The sequence below is a fragment of the Colletotrichum navitas genome (genome assembly GCF_030913465.1).
Source record: "Colletotrichum navitas strain CBS 125086 chromosome Unknown LY79scaffold_30, whole genome shotgun sequence".
Lineage (NCBI taxonomy): Eukaryota > Fungi > Ascomycota > Sordariomycetes > Glomerellales > Glomerellaceae > Colletotrichum > Colletotrichum navitas.
This window is the reverse complement of record NW_026850576.1, coordinates 324,033-342,741: the sequence shown is the minus strand read 5'-3', so window position 1 is coordinate 342,741 and position 18,709 is coordinate 324,033. Positions and strand designations below refer to the sequence as shown.

The following is an 18,709-nucleotide window of genomic DNA, read 5'->3' as shown; positions in this document are numbered from 1 at the left end:
CAGATCGTTTCCACCACGTCTGACATTGTGAGGGACACAAAAGGAAATATACCATGCTACACCCCACTCCTCCCCCCCTTCCCTTCTCCAGACTGGCCAGGTGGAAATGTTCTCGTGTATCGTTTCCCATCAGTCAGCTCGACACAACGCCCAGATTGTTCCCTTCGGAGCCCCAGTTGACCGTAGGTAAAATGTAGTCGTACTCCAATGTCCGTAATGTCCCTTTCTGCCGTGTGGCATTGGCCAATGTCTCCCAATACCAACTCCAGATGTATTCGTACAAGTGAATAGAGAAATCAGGTAAAGGAAATGCGATGAATAAACGTAGAGAAATGGGGGAAAAGGGGGGCTAGGAAGTACGTCAGATGCGGCGCTAGGCGATGATGCTCAAATAGTGTTCGCTACAGCTTGCTGGAGATTTCGCACGTAGGCCTCTCTCTTTCTCACCAACTTCCCCTGCTGTTCGCTGGCGAGCTGGGGTTGGAGCCGGTGAGGTAATTGAGTGCCATTTCGGCGGCGTCTTCCTTCGCGTTGTTGAGGTTCTTGCCGTCGTACCAGAATCGTGCGGAGAGGGTGCGTCCGTGAACCGTTACTCGACTGGACCAAGCAGTGCGACCACCTATGGGAGAGGAAAATCAGCTACCCAGACACATTCGGCAAGGAGATCGGGCTCCAATGCTTACCACGTCGGTCAGAGACGATCTGGAAGACCGGGGGCAAGATGTTGGCCTCGCGACAGGCATCTGTTGTACCGGTCAGATTAGTCAATATCGTTGGCATCGATGCGGTGCCGCCGTACCCTCGAGACGCTCTTGCCAGGTTCCTCCTTGGCTGTTGTACGAAGAAGACATGGCCGCACTAGTCGAGTAGGACTTGTTGGAGTACATGTGGTGCAATATTGTTATCGAAGCGACAAAGAGTGTCTAGAGTTGGGGTATAGTGATCGGAAGAGTGTCCGTGCCGGGAAGATATTGCTGGTGTTTGTATTGGAGTCGGTTGGGATTGCGGAAATGTCTAGGCAATCTATAGCGACACTCGGTCGTTCTTATACTCGGATCAGATCGGCCGTGAAACGGATGGGGATATTCCCATTGGAGTAGGAAAGTGTGATGTGGCAGGACAAGATTAGCTCGATGCTGGTCTGGGTGCAATGGGTTTGTTTGCACGACGGATGTCAAGACGGGTAAGGAATCAGTTGGGCTAGGACCCTACGGCATGCTGCATCTTGGGATGGGTAGAGGTGGGAGAAGAGAGAGGAGGAGGAAGATGGGAGGAAAGGGACATGATCCAAAGAAGTAACGACGCAACATCATGTCCCAGTTCCGTTTGGGTTTAGAACGACAGGACTGCGTCGATTTTCCGTGTCGTTTCTTTTTTTTTCTCCGTGCCCTGGTACTTGTCTCTGATGAGCAGCAGCAGCGTCGGACGCCGCGGCGGCGGCGGCGGCGGCGGAGGAGGAGGAGGAGGCGAGAAGAGGGGTGTGCCACTTGGGTGTGAGTGCTTTTGCTTCGTCTGATGCCAGACCACACAGACCAGACCGGCGGACGTGGGGAGCGTGGTAGTGGCGGCAGAGAACGTCGTGATTAACTTGGGCCCTTGGCGGCATCTTTTTTTTTTTTTTCTTTTTTTCCCTTTTGGTTGGGGGTTTATTTTACTTTCTCATTATTTCATTAGCCCGTTTTTTCTTCCCTCTCGTCCTCCGTTGCCTACGTACTCTTTTCCCTCTCACACACCCCTGGAGACATGGCGGTCGCCGAACCCCCGCGTGGTCTGCCGGTGCATGGGTACCGACAATCACGGGTTGATGAGCAGGACGCTGGGAATATGGGCTTGTGGGCCTTGAGACAAGCTGTTAGTTAGGAGAGGGAATGCATGCTACTTCTGAAGGGAGACCAGGAAATCGCATGGTCTGAGCGAGTTGTTGATTGGGACAAGGCCCGCCAGGTAAGGGAGCCCAGCGGCCGGGGGTGTCAAAACCAAACAGAGCTGGCGTGGAGTGCCGACCCGTCTAGGTGGAAGAGGGAAATGATTGGGAGATACAAAAGCCACAAAGAACAAGGGTTCGTACACGGCTAGACGAGGGGAAGGGGTGGGCGAACAGGCGAGGAGACAGGCGAATAGAGGGCCACAATGAAAAAAGGAAGGCAAGCAAGGCGCAAACGGTGGGAAAAGACAGGGTACGAGCTTACCAGGGGGGGTAAGACTGAAATCCCCAGCCGAAGAAGGGAGACGAAGGTTACGGAAAGCGGATGCACACAGCCTGGATGTATCCGTGAAAAGCGACGTGTGTATCCAGCAATGTACCAAGATACGTGCCTGGCGTGCTACATGGTACCTGTAGAGCTTTCGTGGGGATGTTCTCGTCCTCGGGCGCAGAGCCAACAACGGAACAGGCGAGTTGTGTGAATAGCGAAGAAGGGGAGTGAGGGTAGGAATAGCAGCGAGGCTGGAGGGTTCGAGAGGAAGTGCTACGACGGCACCATGTCCACGCAGTCAACGCTTCAGCCGGCCCTGGCTAGCAATGCCTTTCCAGGGCTGGCTGGGGCTAGACCGGCTAGAATTTGATGTTGATCGGTACGGAGACATACGGCATGAGGTACATTGATTAGCTGTTCTGCGGTAAGGTGAGTCAAAAGGCAAGGGTTTCGACGAGAATAGCACTGACATCAGATAACAAGCCGGCGATTGGGCAATTAGGCCAAGGAAGGCAAAGCCGCAAGAGAGACGTACGTACGCAGGTTTGTACGTACGGTAGTAGGGCCCGGGTTATGCATAGAGCAGAGCATAGAGCAGAGCACAGAGCAGAGAGACCTGGGCACCAGCACCGAGCAGCAGCTCCCAGAGTTCCGGGCTAGCAACGCCAGGGCCCTCTGCGGCGGCTTCGACTCCGCCCAGCCGGTGAAGCGAAGCGAACCGGGGTGATGATGCGAAGCAGGCCAGGTGGTCAGGCAGGGGATGAGTGGTGCCGCAAACTCGATAGATTGCGATGAAAGGAAACTCGGTCAGGGAAGTTTGGGCCTCATCGAGACCATCCTGCTAGGTAATGTAAAGCCGGGGAGATCAAAAGGCCGTCGAGCCACGTCGATTTGGATGCACGATGCGCGATGCGGCAGGGAAGGGCGGGGAGAGGCGAGTGCTGTAGCCTGTATGATGTATCGTATCGTATGTACCACGATACTGACGCAGTTAGTGGAGAGGGGGGGAAAGGGGGTGGGATCGGGCATCACTCGCTCCTCATCGTCATTTTGGGGTGGGGTAGGTGGGAAGGAAGATCAGGGCAGGGCGAACCAGGGCATTTCTGGTAGAGCGGGCCAGATCACATATGATGATGATGACGATGAAGGTGGTGCCGCTGGTGCCAGTGCCAGTGCTGATGAGGGAATTGTGAATTGTGAAAAGAGGGCCACAACACCACACCACACCACACCACACCACACCGTGTATCATGCGGCGGAGGAGGGCTCAACATGTGGTTGTGTATGTATCCTTGGAGCAGCCGACTGCGTCATGCCCCTCGTGTGCTCAGGCTGCTGCTTGTTCAGCTTCGTGCACCCGTGCCCCCAAAGGAACATGGCACATAGACATAGAGCTGGCCATGGCAGCGCGCGTCTCACGGTAAGGGCTGGTTTTGCTGGTCTAGTGCCAATGGCCATCGCTGGTTCCGGCTTAGGTCAGGTCCAGATACTTTTGCAGGTGGTCGTGGCCGCAGTTGCAGGACGGGGCGGGATCATCCACAGTGACAGGCGGCTGGCGGGTATGCGTGAATGCAGCTCGGATGCAGCTAAAGCAGGAGCACGTACGGATGGATACCACAGGCAGCAGGCCTTGTCTTGTATGTGCGCGTTCTAGTTCGTGCGTACCTACGGAGTACACTAGATTGAAAGGGTAAGTAGTGTACACTACGTCGCAGAGCAGGGCAGAGCAGAGCAGACGAGGGAGCGGACAGGCCAGGGAAAGGTATCCGGATGGTTATGAACGGACACCAGTCGCAGTGGCTGGCGGTCCAAGTTGGTCCGTGGAGACGCCTTGGTGGGCGGGTTTGGTGGCATCGGGGAATGAGAAGAGCCCCAGCCGGAGGAGCCCCTAGCTTCTTAGTCTGCGAGTCTAAGGAACCGTCATGCTTCCCCGAAACGAAGGGAGCAGGAAGAGGGGTGTGGTGGAACCAGGAAGCCGGGGAACAACAGGGCGACGTTAGCAACTGGAGGGGGGGGCAACCGGAACGTTCGATGGATGTGCCGGGCCGGTGACAGGATATAGAAAACGAGAAGATGTGTTTGAGAAAGAGACGCACAATAAAAGACAAAGCAAAGATAAAAATAAGAAGAGAGGGTGGGGGGGGTTGTGATCAGCTGGAGTGTCGAGGGGAGAGAGAGAGAGAGAGAAAGGACAACCGTGACTGAGAGGTACTAACACATCACCACCCTGGTCTCTCACACTTGGCGTGGTGAGTTGAAGGCAGAGTGGTGATAGACAGTCACTAGGTCAGAAATATAACCACGCAACAACCTAATCGTTGTTAGCCTCATAATTAGCACCGGTACGTGACAATGCGAAGCTTTGCCGGCGGCGAATTGTTCGGTTTTTGGTGTCGAGTGTACCTTGGCCAGCGCCGAGGAGAATATCTGCCCTCACCGTCTTTTCTTGTCTTTTTGACTTTCTTCTTCTGTTCGGACGGCATTGAGAAGGGATGTTACTCGCTAGAATAGCTCAGTCGCCCCTTGCAAGCAAGCACAGGCATTTGCATAGCGTATGCCGTGTACGGATAAGCCAGCTGATAATTGATCCATTTTGGCAGGATGTGAAGAGGTCATGACAGAAGACGAGCGGAGCACCCCGTGCTCTGGGCGCCTGTCAGGGCTTGGGAATAACCGAACGAGTTCTGGGAAGACCATGAACGGGCAAGGAGAGGCGGGAGCGCGCTACTAGGACGACCATGGAAAGAGAGAGAAAGAAAAAAAAAGAAAAAAAAAAGAAAAGAAAAAAAAGGGTACCAGTGCCGTGTTGCAATGTTCTCTTCCCAGGATTCAGGAGGTGCCCGTAGCCCCAATGACACAGGAAACCATGAGAGTGCACGCGGCCGGCCAGGAGCATGGACATGGGGCAGGGAACAGGAACAGTGTCCGGGATCAGGGGTTCCCAGACCAAAAAGGTTCTATCCCTGTCCCAGTCGCAAGGTTCTGTCCTCGAACTCAAAATCGACGAGGAAAACCCGTCTCCTTTCTTACAGAGACGGAGAGAAGGGAGGAAGGGGAGGAAAAGAGAGAGTCTGCAGAGTACATCAGCTTCGTCACCACCTTCCACACCTAAATGTGACCTCACCTCCACCATCTTCGCTGCCGTCACCTTTTTTTTTTTTTTCTTTTTTCCTTTTTTCCCACAAAGCTTTGTGCCGCTTGTATCATATACCAGAAACTCAAGTCCCCCCAGAGTGTGCCCACGGCCAGCAAAGTATTGAGTACGGATAAGTGTACAGATATAGGGCTCGTATATTTCAACCCGGCCAGATCGGTGCTCGCCCAATGGTTGTTCGCAGATCGGCGTTTGTCCTTGGCGGGCCCTGACTAGGAACAGCAACAAGGGCACCCGCCGGAACTCTTCTCGAGGGTGCAGACGGCAGGATGTGCGAGCGCCGACAGGGTCCATCTGGTCCAGAGACGTTCTTGACCAACCCGTCGGGTCCAGTTCCAGTATCCCCCGGACCTACCGTAGGCTCTTCTGCCTTGTCTTTTTTTTTTTTTTTTTTTTTTTGCCCGCCGCCGACACCGTGTCCCTGTCCCTCTCCCTCTCTCAGTATGGACGCTTTGATTGATGTCCACCTATCGACCCGTCTGAGACCGACAGTCGGGCTCCGATTCTGACGCATGGACGCGCTGCTTGGCTGGGTCGGGGGTTAGGGAGAAGTAGCCCATCCGTGTAAGTCCATTGGAGACCAGCGATCCGTACCCAAGCCTGAGCATGATAACGCCTGCGGTTCTTTGCTCCGCCACTCGAGTGTTACCCAAGTTTCCCGAGTCAGTCTGGATTCGTATTAGCGCCACTGGTACACCACCATCGACGGGACGATGATGAGCGGTCAGCAGCAATCCGGCCGTCCCGCTCAATCACTATCCTTTCTTCGTGTTTTTGACCCCGCCAGCTTGGGTCTGTTGGCCGTAATTCGGAAAGAGACATAACAGCAAGCCCTGGCCGGCTACGATGTTTCCTCTTCTACCGGTATGGCTCTACAAATCCGAGTCTCTACCCTCCCTTCAACATACGCGCAGCATTGCGACCCAAACCGTTCGTGTCAGCATAGCTCAAGCTCGGCCTCCAATGACACCCGAGATGGGGGACGCAGGATGCCTCTGCGAGGATGCTGCGAGTCTCGGCGGACCCCGCATAGCCCAGCCATCCCCGGCTTGCCTGCCAGCATCACCATCATCTATCAACATGCTAGCTAATGTTTGAGGCTGACGACATGTTCCTGCAGATCAGAACCCTCGCAGGCGGTCCAATTCGTCCATGATCAAACTTGCCAGCGCCTCTGCATCTATCGGGGGCATACGGTTTCTTCCCTATCCTTCACTGTCCCGCGAGGCGCCGCCAACGCAGCAACGGCACCTAAATCGGTCCAAAAGCAAGCTTGCGTCAAACATGCGTCTCCCGCCTGTGTCTCACCTGAAGCTCTGCCCAAGGCACGATACAGGCAGCGCAAGTAAAGATACCCGAAATGAGGATGCTGCAGCTCTCCACAGCAATGCTGCTTCTCCATGCATTAACATCTCCTCAACCGAGCTACGTGTCGGTGACGGGAGGTCATTTCCTTGGCCAAATTTACCACATCATCTCTTTGATGGCGACTGGCTGCTTTCTCCCGTCCTGATTCAGGTCCACGTGGACCATGTCCATATTCTTTGCTACCTGTCATCGGCCGCTCGGTTGGCGGCATGGAAATCAAGACCGCGTCAATGATCGTCCTTGCATGGATCGAAGCACGCAAGCAAACAGTACAACGGGCAGCCATGGGGCTTGTACATGCAGCCCCGATCGAGGAGGTTTGGTTCAGGTCGATATCTGGGCGCCAGCAGGTTGATGACAACCGGCGGCGAGGACCAGCATATTGTCCTTCTCAGACCGAGTCGGGCACCTTGTCAGGGAGGGATCTTAATGTTCAACTGGGCGAGGAAAGGCCTCTTGTAATTTGTTTGGAGGCTACACCATGAAGAAGCCAGGCACTGGATAGGAGTTGGAAACGCGCCTCGATGCAGAACCATTCACCGACGCGCTTCATCGAGCCACGAAGCTCACTCGACAGCCGGCGATGTCGGCGAAGGAACGACTGAGACCCTCGATAGGAGTTGACTTGCGGCGTAGGAAAAATCATCAACAGCAACGGATATGATCGTCAGCGTCTTATCAAATAGAGACGGTCTTATGCTGGGCATGACCTGCCGTCATGCTCATCATCGTCCCCGCCGAGACAGGGAGAGTTCGCAAATGTACTGTCTACCAAGGTTGGTTGGGGTTGTGCGCGTCATGGACCTTGCACTGTTTGCCAGCCGGAAGAGGCCTGCAGGCCAGCCTCAATGACAATCAAATACCAGCCCAAAAAAACCCACGCCCATCCCGCCGAAAGTCTCCGCTCCCGCGTTGCGGTGGGCCTTCCGTGTATGACGGGCATGTCGGGCTCCATGCGGCCGCTTTGGCGCTTAAAGATGGGGTTGCATTTGGGCTTCCACACACGGGTTTCCGCCCCCCGGTCCGGCATCGGCCACCCGTGGTCAGGCAATGTGCCTGAAATTGGATGACGAGCCGCACAACGTCAAGACCAAGTGCCAAACGATGTCCCCGGACGTCGAACCCGCGTTGTTCAACATATACGTTACGGTACGAAAAGCTCCAGAGAGCCGTCGGACTGGGGGGGTTAGGTGAGGCGGTGTCAATACCAAGCATACTTATCCAATCGTCAGTCGTGGCACGAAGAGGTGTGTTGGCCAACTGGCAGGCGGGCCTGAATCGACCCGGTGTGTGTGTGTGTGTGTGTGCGTGTGAGTGTGAGGCCGCCGGAAGCCTTAGTCGTTCAATGGATGTGATCCAATGCGAATAAGACGGGATCACAATGCCATCCATAGTTGACACATGCATGTAAGAAGATGCGTATATGTATGTGGGTGTGTGTACGTACAATCGGGCATATCGGCTACTGACGGTGGAATCCAAGAACCCACGTAGTGCAGGATTTGTTGTACAACAGTCTTGATGATCCTCTGTTGTAGTCCGCCATCTCTTTCAGAACCTCCATAATTACCAGTAATTACCAGAGGGCCAGAGTAAAAAAATATATAAAAAAAAATAAAAAAAATAAAAAAAGGCCCCTCAGGGATGAAGCCTTCTGAATCCGGAAATAGTCCCGTGGACGGAATTCATGTTGCCATGTGAGACAGGCGGACGGCGGCCTTTCCCCAGTCGCTCTAATTACCAAATGGCCTGGAAACGCGGGGGAGGAAAAGTGGTGGACCGAGTTACCTCGGTACATACCCAGGGAGGGACACGTCCCCACAGCCCCCCAAAGATGTCGATGGTGTCGACCGCCGGATTCCGAGTCAGCAGGTGTACATACACTACCTACCGACACTGCCGTCAGGATAAGTCTTTCTGTCCCCTTTTGTTTGCCTTGGTATTTGCTTCCTACACCATCTGGAATAGACCGGTATTTCTGTTGCAATATCCGTTGACTCCTTTCCCTCCCCCCTCCAGCGCATCATCGTTTGTGCCACCACAACGCCATCGAGTAGAGAAGGCGGCCCGATCTGCCCAAGATGCCTTTCGAGACTGAGCTGACCCGACGGTTGGGTATCAAAGGTACGTCAGAGTTCAGAACAAGGCGAGCGAGATGCGATGCACAACACATCTCGCAGGCGTCACCATGCGCCTGATGGCCATCCCGTTCCTGGAGTCCACTTGCCCGTCCTTGTTGCTGCGGCGGAAAGGGGGTCAACCCACGCTGACATGCTCTCTTCGCCCGCCTCACAGTGCCCATCGTCCAGGGCGGTATGCAGCACGTCGGGACGGCCGACCTCGCCTCGGCCGTCTCCAACACGGGCGCCCTCGGCATCATCACCGCGCTCATCTTCCCGACCCCCGAGGAGCTGCGCAAGGAGATCCAGCGCTGCAAGACGCTGACGACTAGCCCCTTCGCCGTCAACATCACTCTCCTCCCGGCCCTCGTGCCCCCGGACTACGCCGCCTACGCCCAGGTCGTCATCGACGAAGGCATCCGCATCGTCGAGACGGCCGGCAACTCCCCCGGCCCCGTCATCAAGCAGCTCAAGGCCGCCGGCATCACCATCCTGCACAAGTGCACGACGATCCGGCACGCGCAGAGCGCCATCAAGCTCGGCGTCGATTTTTTGAGCATCGACGGCTTCGAGTGCGCCGGCCACGTCGGCGAGTCGGACATTACAAACTTCATCCTGCTGTCGCGCGCGCGGCAGTCGCTCCAGGTGCCCTTCATCGCCAGCGGCGGGTTCGCCGACGGCGAGGGCCTCGCGGCGGCGCTGTGCCTCGGCGCGTGCGGCGTCAACATGGGCACGCGCTTCATGTGCACGCTCGAGGCACCGATCCACCAAAAGATCAAGGAGGAGATCGTCAAGGCGCAGGAGACGGACACGACGCTGCTGATGCGGCGGTGGAGGAACACGACGCGGCTGTACAAGAACAAGGTCGCGGATGAGGCCGTCAAGGTCGAGCAGGAGAGCAAGACGGGCGAGTTCTCTGACATCGCGCCGCTCGTGAGCGGCAAGCGGGGCAAGGAGGTGTTCATCACGGGCGACCCCGACTACGGCGTAAGTTTTGGCAGCGGCTCTCCCCGTGGCTGTGTGGTGAAGAAGGATGGCAGGGCTAACGTTTGCGTCGCAGGTCTGGACGGCCGGGCAGGTCATCGGCTTGATTCACGACATCCCCTCGGTCAAGGACTTGGTTCCCAGGATAGAGAAGGAGGCCGAGGCCGCGCTGAGAGAGAGGCTGTCGCTCATCAAGCCGGCATCCAAGTTGTAGAAAGCATACCCTGTTTTCCAGCGAAACATAGAGATGTAGGACGATGTCCCTTGTATTATGATGAATCTGCAAAGTCACGATGCTGTTTCTTTTGTCCTCCCCCCGCTCTTGACATAGAACCAAGATCAATTCTGTTTCAACATATATATATAAGCGACAGTCGTATCGTTGCGAGTCGAATTCCGGCTGTTAAACTCTGGGGGCGATGCTGTCATGGCGTCTGTCTCATGCAATTGGGTTTCGGCCTGGCGTTGACTCGCGGAACATCTTCACATGTGACAAAGTGGGTGAGGATTACCATATACGAAACTAAACCAACACGTGTCCCGCCATGGAAACAAAGCACCAAGTTCTCCAGCAAGCGTCGTCTCGTCCCAGCCTTTTTCCGGCGTCGTCCACACCTTGGATGGCCACGTCTGGACGATTAGTAAAACAAACTAACACAATTGCTCGGGCAAAGGCGAAGAGATATCCCCTTGATGATACAGCAGAGAGAAGGGGAGGGGTGCGAATGGGAAATGTGGAATCAAAAAGATGGGGAGGGTCACCTGGTCGCGAGGCTTGTGACGCAAAGGATTGGGGACCGCAGGAGGGAATTGGAGATGTTCCCCCGCAAAGCCTGCCCTGCCAGCAGCGGCGGCAGCAGTACCTAGCAGCAGCAGTGGCACCGAAAAAGTACGGGGGAGGCGGAGCAGCAGCGAGCGGCACATTCTACAGCAAGCATGTGAAAATCCCTAGCGCAGCTTCCAGCGCTAGACAAGGTGGGGCGGGGCCTTTCTCCGGAGTTTCGCGGTGTACTCCGTACAAAGTAGGACACTCTAGTGGGCAAAGCCTCGGTCGAGAGTTCCCCAGTGACTCCCAGCTGACATCAGCGCCACCCTACCAAGCTTTCCCCAGCTAAAACCAAATAAATGGTCGAGCTTGCATTGGAGCAGCTCGTCTTTGTCAGATCGGCACCGAAGTACACCCCCCCATTCTTTTGACATCCGAGGCTCATTGTCCCATCTCAGATCCGAGCCAGGCATTCTTATCCTTTACAATTGTCCTACAATTCTCTCTTCTGCATTGATATACTCCCCTTCTCCTTCCACAACCTCCATCACCTGCATTCCCGTTTGCCGTTGCCTGATCCACCTACCAGATATCTTCATAAAACCTTACTTGAAGCTTTCACAACTACCACAATGGGTGGTGAGTACCAGTATCCTGCACCCACGTCCCCCCCTACTACGCTAACTCGACTGCTCAAACAGCCCTCGAGAGATTGACTCAGCTTGGCAGCCAGTTCTCCGCCGGCGGTAAGGACAAGATCCTTCAGAAGCATGCCGACGATGTAGGCTCTCTATACCCCTCTCTCTCTCGATAGCTCCCGCTGACCGTCCCCCTTCTCAGGTTGTCGTCACCGCAGCCCTCCGCACGCCCTTCACTAAGGGTGGCAAGGGTGGCTTCAAGGACACCCAGGCCGCTGACCTGATGGCTGGCGCTCTCAAGGCCCTCCTCGAACGCTCCAAGATCGACCCCGCCCTCGTCGAGGACATCGCCGTCGGCACCGTCCTGGCCCCCGGTGGAGGTGCCACCGAGATGCGCGCCGCTGCCCTTGTTGCCGGCTTTCCCACAACAACCGCCGTCCGCACTCTTAATCGCCAGTGTTCCTCCGGCCTCCAGGCCTCCGTTGACATCATCAACCAGATCAAGACGGGCATGATCGAGATTGGTATCGGCGCTGGTGTCGAGAGCATGTCCACCCAATACGGGTATGTGCCCGCCTATCCTTGTACTTCTGTATCCAAAGTTTGCCACTGACTCGTTTCTCTTCAATAGTCCCGGCGCCGTATCCGAGTTCTCCGAGCAGCTCGAAAACTTCACCGAGGCCGCCAACTGTAAGGTTCCTATGGGTGTTCTTTCCGAGGACATGGCCCGCGACCTTGGCATCCCTCGCGTGAAGCAGGATGCTTTCGCAGCGTCCTCGTACGCAAAGGCCGCCAAGGCCCAGCAGGATGGCCTCTTCGATCAGGAAATCGCCCCCCTCAGAGTCAAGGTTGAGGACCCTAAGTCTGGCGAGATGCGCGAGATCACCGTCGCCAAGGACGACGGCATCCGTGCCGGCGTTACGGCCGAGTCCCTCGGTAAGATCAAGCCCGCCTTCGCCAAGGACGGCAGTATCCACGCCGGCAACGCCTCCCAGGTCTCGGACGGCGCTGCTGCTGTGCTCTTCATGAAGCGCTCTACCGCCGAGCGCCTCGGCCAGCCCATCCTCGGCAAGTTCGTCGCCGCTTCCATCGTCGGTCTGCCGCCCCTGCTCATGGGCCAGGGCCCGGCCAAGGCCATCCCCGTCGCCAACGCCAAGGCCGGCCTCGCCACTGAGGACGTTGACATTTACGAGATCAACGAGGCCTTTGCCTCGCAGTGCCTGTGGAGCGCCGAGACGCTCGGTATCCCGTTCGAGAAGATTAACCCCAAGGGCGGCGCCATCGCCTTCGGTCACCCCCTGGGCTGCACCGGCGCAAGGCAGATCTCCACCCTGCTGTACGAGCTTAAGCGGACGGGCAAGAAGATTGGCAACACGTCCATGTGTATCGGTACCGGCATGGGCATGAGCGCCGTGTGGGTTGCTGAGTAAAGGGGATGATGATTTGAAAGGATGAACTCTTTTGTATTTTAGTCGAAGCATTGGCCCTGGTTGTACACCATCACAACGGTTCTTGGATTTAGGCGCATGAAATACGACGGTCTATGATGTCTAATTCCTGCCAAGCTACTATCTGATAATGCCATCTACCACATGATCCCGGTGTGTCTCGTATCTGTCCATCTTTGCATAATTGGTTGAGCGTGTTGGACTTGAGCCAATGTAGCGCATACCACGGTACAAGCCATCGCGTATTGTGAGGCGGCTGGGTCGTCGAAGCTTGCGTGAAGGTCCACAAATATTTCTTCCTCACGACCAGAGACCAAGCTCCAGCCCGCAATGAAAAAAAGGGAAAAAATGTAACGCCTGTCAGACGTCCATCGACACCCACCCCGAACGCGCGCCCTAAGGCAAGACCGCGGCCGGGGACGAGATCATCACCGCCCTCTATACAGCACAGAGACAGAGCCCTTTTGCCGCCTTCCTTACGGAAGGTTCGAGGGCAACCAGAGTTCTTCACTCTAGGGTGTCGAGGATATCACTCATCAACCAGGGTGGGATCTGTGGCTCCTTTAGGGAACCAAGAGAGAGTCGAATACTATAGAAATGATTCTCCTGTCGAGGGTGTTAGCAGGGACTGGTTCGGCTTGTTTCGTTTGTTCGAGGCCTGCCTGCCGGCCACGCGGGACGCAGGCGCAGACCGAAGGCGAAGTGTAGGGGGTGAGACGTACTGAAGTATTGTCGACATGAAGAAAAAAAGAAGAGAAAAGTTGAAAGTCGGCGCGAGAAGGACGGCGTTTTATAGAGGTTGAGATTTCGGCGCGGGTGGGGCGGGCGGTCGGTTCGTTCCCCACCGCTGGTTGAGAAAGCACCGAGCGCCTCCCGTTCGAAATTTTCACGTCGGTGGGGGTGAAGAAGACGGTCAGGAAGGTACGAGGCGGACGGGGGTGCTTCTCATCAGGAAACGGAGTAGGAGGACTGAGGGGCTGTGAGGCGACTGAAGTGGGATGAATAGTGGACGATTATGCTTGTCATTATGAGAGCGAAGGAAAATACAGTATAGAAGCCCCGAGTGAGGAAAGTCATCCGCTTCAGACAGGCCAAATCACTATTTGGTTTGACAGTGGTTGTTATCTCGCTTCATGGATATCCTACTGAAACCTCAAGTATGTACAGAATCGCCAGTACTACTTGGTTTCACAACTTTGCTGAACATCCCATGACAAAGCGATAAGCTTGCAAGGTTTCGTGGTGTAGTTGGTTATCACGTCAGTCTAACACACTGAAGGTCTCCGGTTCAAGTCCGGGCGAAATCAATCTTTTGCATATACCACTGATGTCGTCCCCTTTCGTTCCTTTTTTTCACGTTTAGTTTAAATTGCAACGTATTGACTTACGCCCAAAGCTCCCTACTTTTGCCTTATCTGCCTTAGATGACGCCTTGTCCTTGACTTGTTAAAGTTGCTTACTACTGCTCCTTGTTTCTTGTACTAATCACTAGACGCGCTAATTAGGGTTACAAATAGGAGGTTTAATATCTACTGTAATAATTATTAAGATTTGACCAAAACGGGAGGCGTAGTAGTTATTAGTAAATCTATTCTAGATTATAATAACTAATAGAGTGCGGGCGCCAATCGCAATAAAACAAGGAATTTTATTATTTGCTATACAAGATATACATCTAACAGACCTTGACAAGTATACCACATAAACTACAAGTCTTACAAACTTTATTCACATATGACAAGCTACCCTAAATAAACTAAGCACATACCGCCAGCTGAGGTATTACAAAAAGCAGCAAGAGGAATACTCAATTAGCGTACACCATCAAACGGCCTGACCGTGCCACCAGATACACTCTGGCGGGGGAGGCAAAAACACAGGTTCTCCCCTTCCAGAATCGAACTAGAGACCTTTCGATGACAATGTAACCATTACAGTCGAACGTGATGAACCAACTACACCAAGGGGAGATGTCAAGGCTAGGCCTTGCTCGGTGCTTGACAGGTCCATGCTGCAAATTGCCCAAGAGGGGTCACGACCCATTCCGCGATCGGCAGCCCCACCAGGCCCCTCCATCGTCAACCCCTCGTTAACCCTGGCACGTCTAATGAACCCAGCGCTGGGGGAATCAACCATCCATTGGATATTTAACTTTGTTACGCTCATATCGGTCAATGTGTCTGTGGCATAGCCAATGGCATCTGGAGCTCTCAAAGGCACACGGCATCGCGCCGCGGGACTACGAAATGGTTCGAATAATTGTTATACTGGCCCTTTATGGCTTCAGAAACAAGCCTAATGGCTGCATCTGGGCTATATCTGCACAGCTGGCCAACTCTGGGAGTCGAGGCTGGCATCAAAGCTGTCCCATAGGTGTGCGCGGCCCTTTATCTTCGGTCCGTTCGTGCCAGTCTTTGTCTTCCCCCTCCTCGAGCTAGTCACATCCTCTCCTTAGCTCTGGCAAGCCATATTGAGCCCGACTGTGCCGCAGATGGGCTGTCTGAGTTCCGAGCATGGATAAATAATCCTATCAAAAAGATTCATTCATAGACCTTGTAGGTTTTACTCTAGGACTGAGTGACTTGCCAGTTTATAGTCACGTTAGTTGCCTGTTGACTGGCTCCCTTCCCAGGTTACTCTATTGAGGCCGCTCGAGTTCTCGTGGCAGAGGACATGGAAGAAAATACATCAGAGACGGAGCGTAACTACAGTCTAGTTAATAAGAATGACGTCTATTCTCTTGTTTGAAAATTTCTCACCATCTTCGCCTCGTTGGTTATCTTGGGCTAACCTAATGTATCTTATTACTTGCATTTCCAGCCAACTCTGATCAAGACACGATCAAGATGGTGACCCTATTTCAATATGCCACCGGCCTTGCGATTCTCTCCAGTCTGATAGAAGCCAAGATACACCAACTACCCAAGGCCACTTCCTCCCGCAATTTCTCTCCATCAGCCCACGGTCCAGCCGACCAAGGCACTCGGGGGACGTAGATCCGAGATACCACCTATCAAGGTCAGCTAGCGACACCGTGGTTAACACTCGCGGTCACGGATGACATCCATCAAACAGAACCACCACGTCCGCGAGCTTCGGTAACACCGCAATGCCAAAACACATTCCGTCCCCTGCATCACATCATCGGACTTCTGTCCCCGCCGGCGGCATCATCGATGGCGTCGCGGCCGGCGTTAGGTCTGATTCCGACTGAACGACAAGAAGAAGAAGAAGAAGAAGAAGAAGAAGAAGAAGAAGAAAGAGGAGGAGGAGGAGGAGGAGGCCCAATATCGGCGCTCGCAGTCCCTTTGTGACCTCCACCTCGGCGGGGAGAGGGCTTGCCCGCATGCCCACGGCGGCAAAACTGACGGCCACCACAGTCCGTAGTGTCCTAGGAACACGGTATCTTCATTCCCCGGCGTGCCAGGCGGCGTCACTGTGTCACTGGTGACGCATGACTAACATGGGTGGCTCATGATTCACAAGGCGCCAGTAAGTGGCGATGATCATCGAGGACATATGTAGGAGCTTGCCTAGGATCGCGGACGGGACCGGCCTGTCTTCAACGAGCGTAAATGTGGCGAACCATTTCTCTGTCGGCTATCTATAAATTTGCTCGACGGCTTCGCATTGGTATCAGGAGTTGCTCAAACGGACGGCACATAAGCTTGCTGCCCTATCGCGGAGTGAGAGTGGCCGTTTGTTTCAACTGGTGACGTGTTCTCAGGACGTCTAACATTTGATTGAGCAGCTGGTACGTTATTTCGGTGTCCCGGCATGACTTAGGTGTTTAAGGCGGGACCTGCGGGCTCTGCTAGATGTTTGTGTCCTAAGCGGCCATTCTTCATTATTGGCGGTGCACTTACGTTTATGCAGAGATACGAGGAAGACGAAAGAGACGAAAACCGTACCTGGAGAGTGTTTGATCTTTGTACGTTCGACACTCGAGCCAAGTTACGTATCTTTTATCTAGAGTTTATATCCCGTGGTTATGGCTCTGTGATAACACACCTATACGTGCGCTCTTAGATGAAAGGGCAGATGAGTGTGCGCAAGAGGCAGAAGGACCATGACGAGACGAGCTTCTAGACAGTGAAGCTGGAGAAAGTCTCATGGTATCATTGTCTATTGTCACCAATACCTCCGAAAAGCACGTTGTAGTTCACTGTCCCCGCGAACATAACAAGTCTAACCCCCCCACCTCCATCAGAAACCCTCAACCTGGGTTCCAATACCCTTTTCCCTCGCGAGCTGGACCATATGCATCCCGACCGCCAAGTCCATCAGCCCCAGTCCGACGCTCTTGTAAATCACCGTCCCGTCTCGGAGCCACTTAACCAACGCGTCCTCCTTCTTGTGCTTGTCAGACGATCTCTGGCTCGAGCTCCGGCGCGGCATGCTCGGCTTCCTGCTGCTGTGGCTGCCCGTGGCCGAGTCCCTGCTGACGGACGACCGCGAATCCGACGCAGACATTCCGTCGGACCCCACGAAGGCCGACTTGATGGACGGCGTGCCAGAGAAATCGAGCTTGTCGAGCTCCGAGGGCGCAATGCTCACTGCGTCAGCATCGGCGTCGGTGTCTTCCGCTTCTTCTTCGCGCATGCGACGGAGCATAATCAACTCCCCGAGCCTATGGTCCTACGTTAGCTTTGGCTGAGCTCCCCCTTCCCTTCCCCCGTGAGTCATCCCCCGTGGACCCGGAAACTCACTCGACAAGCTGCGTCGGCTGCAAGCCGGCCGCGATGATCTCTCCGGCCTCCTTCAACGCACCGTCCAACGTATCGACCACAACCGCCCCGCCCTCGGGCGCATGCTTGTGGAAATGCCAATGCGCCTTCTCGTGCTTCGTCGCCTGCAGCAGCAAGCCCTCCGGTAACTCCCTCATCTGCGGCGTGTAGCTCCCGATCGCCGCCACGAGCCTCCCCTTCCTCCGCCCCTCGTGGCTCGTCAGCACTTCAGCCTCGAACAGGTCCTCGGTTGATGGCGTGCAGCAGTATACCACATCTGCGTCGCGGATCTGCTCCTTCTGCAGTCTCTTGAATTCCCCGTAGCCGGGCGTGAGGATGCCGAACGTCGCCTCGGCCCACCCCTCGCGCTCCTTGATGTGCTGGGGCACTTCGTAGAACTGTCGGAGGAAGTCGCGTGCCTGGTCCGAGAAGCGGCGGTTGATGACGTGGACATGCCTGATGGTCGACCCGCGGACGAGCAGGGCCAGGCGGACGTGCCAGTAGGCCTGGAGGCCGACGCCAAAGACGGTGACGGTCTTGACCTGCCCGCGGCGTGCGAGGAGGCATGTCGAGGAGAGGGCGGTGCGGAAGGCTGTGAGGGTCTTTGCATGGAGGAAGCCGACGGGCTGGCCCTCGGGGGAGAGGAGGGTCACGGCGCCCGTGGGCTGGATGCTTGGCTTTGAGGGGTCCTGGGTCGCTTTGCTGGAGCTTAGGGTCACGACTGCGAGGCGTGAGAGGGATCAGTATGGGAGACGTGAGTGTGATGGTGAGGGAGGTAGGGGACGTGTGAGACTTGCCTTTGCACCCCATACCCTGGGGGCCTACCGAGGGCATATACAAGGTCGTAGCGCCGGTTTTGAGGTTATCGGTTGAGAGGCGCTCCGGTTGGTGGTACGTGCCATCCTCAATGTTGTGGGTGTTGGTCGAGTACTCGTGGAGCGCTGTCGAGATAGTCCTCCTGAAGCCCTCGAACTCGTCGGCGGTCAGATTGGCCAATATGGCCTTGATCTGGTCGTCGGTGAGAACCGTCAAGACCATGACTCGTTATGAAGCTTAACCAAGTATTTTTAGGCTTATGTGACTATTGTTATGATGCCGTACACAGTGAGAGGGCGTTGACGAAGATTGCGGCTGATGCGAGGGCGATATCTTGTTGAGCGGGGTTCTTCTCTCTTTGCTGACTCGGCCTCACGGAGTTAACACCGTGCTGATACTTCATATCAGAAGAAACTCTAACAAAGAAACCTTCCCAATCACCTGCGGATTTTTGGCATGTATCATTGCGTTCCCCTACTGGCCAGCCCGCGCC

The 18,709-nt window shown here is 55.0% G+C and overlaps 7 protein-coding genes and 2 non-coding genes across 9 annotated transcripts; 5 read left to right on the top strand and 4 right to left on the bottom strand.

The window, feature by feature from the left end:
* Nucleotides 1-443: 443 nt before the first annotated feature.
* On the bottom strand, nucleotides 444-851 carry LY79DRAFT_669840 (uncharacterized protein; the record flags this gene model as incomplete). Its single annotated transcript, XM_060563705.1, has 3 exons — nucleotides 444-619; nucleotides 684-743; nucleotides 800-851. 3 exons carry the CDS (start codon nucleotides 849-851, stop codon nucleotides 444-446), a joined length of 288 nt encoding a protein of 95 aa, XP_060414119.1.
* Nucleotides 852-2,644: 1,793 nt separating this feature from the next.
* LY79DRAFT_216278 (uncharacterized protein) lies at nucleotides 2,645-4,314 on the top strand. Its single transcript, XM_060551574.1, has one exon. The coding sequence runs from the start codon at nucleotides 2,956-2,958 to the stop codon at nucleotides 3,847-3,849; it is 894 nt and encodes a 297-aa protein (XP_060414118.1). The 5' UTR covers nucleotides 2,645-2,955; the 3' UTR covers nucleotides 3,850-4,314.
* Nucleotides 4,315-6,076: 1,762 nt separating this feature from the next.
* On the top strand, nucleotides 6,077-7,051 carry LY79DRAFT_216075 (uncharacterized protein). Its single transcript, XM_060551573.1, has 2 exons — nucleotides 6,077-6,213; nucleotides 6,475-7,051. Exons 1-2 carry the CDS (start codon nucleotides 6,196-6,198, stop codon nucleotides 6,949-6,951), a joined length of 495 nt encoding a protein of 164 aa, XP_060414117.1. The 5' UTR covers nucleotides 6,077-6,195; the 3' UTR covers nucleotides 6,952-7,051.
* Nucleotides 7,052-7,467: 416 nt separating this feature from the next.
* LY79DRAFT_215926 (uncharacterized protein) lies at nucleotides 7,468-8,340 on the bottom strand. The gene has a single exon (XM_060551572.1). It carries the CDS (start codon nucleotides 8,122-8,124, stop codon nucleotides 7,573-7,575), a length of 552 nt encoding a protein of 183 aa, XP_060414116.1. The 5' UTR covers nucleotides 8,125-8,340; the 3' UTR covers nucleotides 7,468-7,572.
* Nucleotides 8,341-8,798: 458 nt separating this feature from the next.
* Nucleotides 8,799-10,035, top strand: LY79DRAFT_579861 (2-nitropropane dioxygenase; the record flags this gene model as incomplete). The annotated part of the gene is made up of 3 exons (XM_060560055.1): nucleotides 8,799-8,841; nucleotides 9,013-9,824; nucleotides 9,898-10,035. The coding sequence occupies 3 exons, from the start codon at nucleotides 8,799-8,801 to the stop codon at nucleotides 10,033-10,035; spliced, it is 993 nt and encodes a 330-aa protein (XP_060414115.1).
* Nucleotides 10,036-11,219: 1,184 nt separating this feature from the next.
* Nucleotides 11,220-12,655, top strand: LY79DRAFT_669838 (acetyl-CoA acetyltransferase; the record flags this gene model as incomplete). The annotated part of the gene is made up of 4 exons (XM_060563704.1): nucleotides 11,220-11,226; nucleotides 11,289-11,368; nucleotides 11,428-11,789; nucleotides 11,857-12,655. The coding sequence occupies 4 exons, from the start codon at nucleotides 11,220-11,222 to the stop codon at nucleotides 12,653-12,655; spliced, it is 1,248 nt and encodes a 415-aa protein (XP_060414114.1).
* Nucleotides 12,656-13,906: 1,251 nt separating this feature from the next.
* On the top strand, nucleotides 13,907-13,980 carry LY79DRAFT_t130. Its single transcript has one exon. It is a non-coding gene; the product is annotated as a tRNA-Val (tRNA).
* Nucleotides 13,981-14,555: 575 nt separating this feature from the next.
* LY79DRAFT_t128 lies at nucleotides 14,556-14,643 on the bottom strand. Its single transcript has one exon. It is a non-coding gene; the product is annotated as a tRNA-Tyr (tRNA).
* A 2,236-nt stretch (nucleotides 14,644-16,879) lies between these two features.
* On the bottom strand, nucleotides 16,880-18,438 carry LY79DRAFT_515729 (UbiD family decarboxylase; the record flags this gene model as incomplete). The annotated part of the gene is made up of 3 exons (XM_060554741.1): nucleotides 16,880-17,303; nucleotides 17,383-18,121; nucleotides 18,213-18,438. 3 exons carry the CDS (start codon nucleotides 18,436-18,438, stop codon nucleotides 16,880-16,882), a joined length of 1,389 nt encoding a protein of 462 aa, XP_060414113.1.
* Nucleotides 18,439-18,709: the final 271 nt, after the last annotated feature.